At 58.2% G+C, this 2046-nt stretch overlaps 1 protein-coding gene across 1 annotated transcript in view; it reads right to left on the reverse strand.

The window, feature by feature from the left end:
* LOC112154179 (rho GTPase-activating protein 8) overlaps positions 1–2025 on the reverse strand; it is a 3128-nt gene extending 1103 nt beyond the window's left edge. Inside the window, exons 1-7 of the mRNA XM_024284931.2 lie at positions 1668–2025; positions 1315–1404; positions 972–1059; positions 762–893; positions 332–418; positions 165–263; positions 3–99 (exon numbers count right to left, since the gene is read on the reverse strand). Of these exons, the coding sequence (XP_024140699.1) occupies positions 3–99; positions 165–263; positions 332–418; positions 762–893; positions 972–1059; positions 1315–1404; positions 1668–1701 (627 nt within the window). The 5' untranslated portion in view covers positions 1702–2025. The remainder of the gene's footprint in view (positions 1–2; positions 100–164; positions 264–331; positions 419–761; positions 894–971; positions 1060–1314; positions 1405–1667) is intronic.
* Positions 2026–2046: the final 21 nt, after the last annotated feature.

Genomic DNA, 2046 nt, shown 5'->3' on the forward strand with positions numbered 1-2046 from the left:
ACTCCAAACTGCTGCGTGGGCAGGGGGGGGCGGGGAGGGGGCGTCCGAGCTGCAGGAGGCGGGCCGCCGCTCTGCGCCGCTCGCAGCTCCTCGTCATGTCTGAAAACAGAGACGTGGTAAGGAGGAGGAGCCAGAGGAGGAGCCAGAGGAGGAGGAGGAGCCACCTGAGGACGTCTGCAGGGATGAAGAGCTGCTCGTAGTTCAGGTGTTCCCGCAGCTCCTCCAGGTATCTGACGTACTTCAGCTTCTTCCCGAACTTCCGGCTGCATCATAAACGAGGAAGGAGGAGTGAGAACAGGTGAAGCCCCACCCCCTTCAGGTGAGGCCGTACCTGATGAGAGGCTTGAAGATGTTCCACACTATCCGGATGAAGTTAGTGGGATGGACCACGAACAGAGCCTTCAGGTTCTTCTTATACCTGGAAGAGGAAGACGAGGAACGACTGAGGAGAGTGGAACCTTCTGATCTCTGAAGGTTCATGCAGCCCCATCAGGGGGAGGAGGTGAGGAGGAGGAAGATACCAGCAGTTATGGAGGAGGTGACAGACCTTCATCAGGCTGCTCGATGGCAGCTTGATGAGGGTCTGTCAGATGAAGATCAGATGAAGATCAGATGAAGGTCAGGAGGTCAGATGAAGATCAGATGAAGGTCAGGAGGTCAGATGAAGATCAGATGAAGGTCAGGAGGTCAGATGAAGGTCAGATGAAGGTCAGGAGGTCAGATGAAGATCAGATGAAGGTCAGATGGTCATTCTGACATACTTCCTGTCGAACTCGCCGTACGCCTCCCTCAGCCACTTCAGCGACGGCTTGTTGCTGCTCCTCAGGCCGCAGTGGAAGTAGACCAGGATGTAGTCCATCTCCACGTACTGGTCCAACGTGAACTTCAAGAACCTGAAGGAGGAGGAGGGAGAGGAGGTGAGGGCCGAGTGGAAAAAGAGGAGAACCCTCAGGGAGGAGGAGGAGGCGTACTGGAGCAGGCGGCGGTGGTCCAGCTGGTGGGACGGAGGAAGACAGCAGCTGCTGAAGACGATCTGCTTCCTGCCGAAGAGGTCGTCTCCTGAGGAGGAGCAGAGGAGGAGGAGGACGGGTTCAGATGCAGGAGGAGCAACAGGAGGAGCTGCAGGAGAAGCTACATTATGTTTCAGACAGAACCTGGACCTCCACAGGCGGTCGGTGGAGGTCATAGGTGGAGGTCCAGGTTCTCCTGGTTACCATGGCGATGGTCACTCTCAGAACAGCAAACGTGTTTTTTTAGGAACAAATGGAGCGGATCAGAACCACGAGAGGACAGGCGGTTCTGACCCGTGCTGACCTGACACCTGGACGATGCCGTGCCGGGCCACGTCGTAGAACGGGTTGGACGGGTCATGAGGAGCGGCGGGAACGTTCTCCTCCTGCAGGTCTGTGGAGACGTGAGGTCATGTTTCTGAGATCAGAGGAGCCGCCTCAGGAAGGAGGCCCGCCCGGTCCCGGCCCGACCCGGTCCGGATGCAGATACCATCTATGCTCTCTGGCATTTCCTGCTCTGTGGGGGCGGAGCTTCAGGCTGCAGCAGAAGCAGACCTGAAGGTCCACCTGAGCAGACTGAAGCTCACGAGCCCCAAACCCCACTTTAAAACCGGAAGTCCTGCTGGGAGTGCGTCACGTGACTCCAGGTACACTCACCTATATCAGCCAGCTGCTCCGCGCACGCGGCCATGCTCACCTCCCGCGCGCGACACCAGTTCGTGGAGGCAGATCCTGTCCTATCTATGACGTCATCGCCCGCCAAAACTGCCGTACACCTGTACGCCTGGATTACCTGAGCAGGTCCCACTTCTGGAGAGGGGAGGGGCCGGCTCGCGGTCGAACACCTACGGAACCGCGAGGCGCGCTCCGACCTGAACGAGCTCCAACACAACTCGGGGCGCGTGCACTTTGAGGAATCCGGATGTTTCGAGTTCAGGAAGCTCCGCCCCCTGACTGAAAATACCTGGAGGATACCTGAGCGCGCCGCGAGAAAAGGGGAATTTTCTACAAAGTTCCACCGGATGCGCGCGCAGAT

Source organism: Oryzias melastigma, linkage group LG23 (genome assembly GCF_002922805.2).
Source record: "Oryzias melastigma strain HK-1 linkage group LG23, ASM292280v2, whole genome shotgun sequence".
In the NCBI taxonomy this organism is placed as follows: domain Eukaryota; kingdom Metazoa; phylum Chordata; class Actinopteri; order Beloniformes; family Adrianichthyidae; genus Oryzias; species Oryzias melastigma.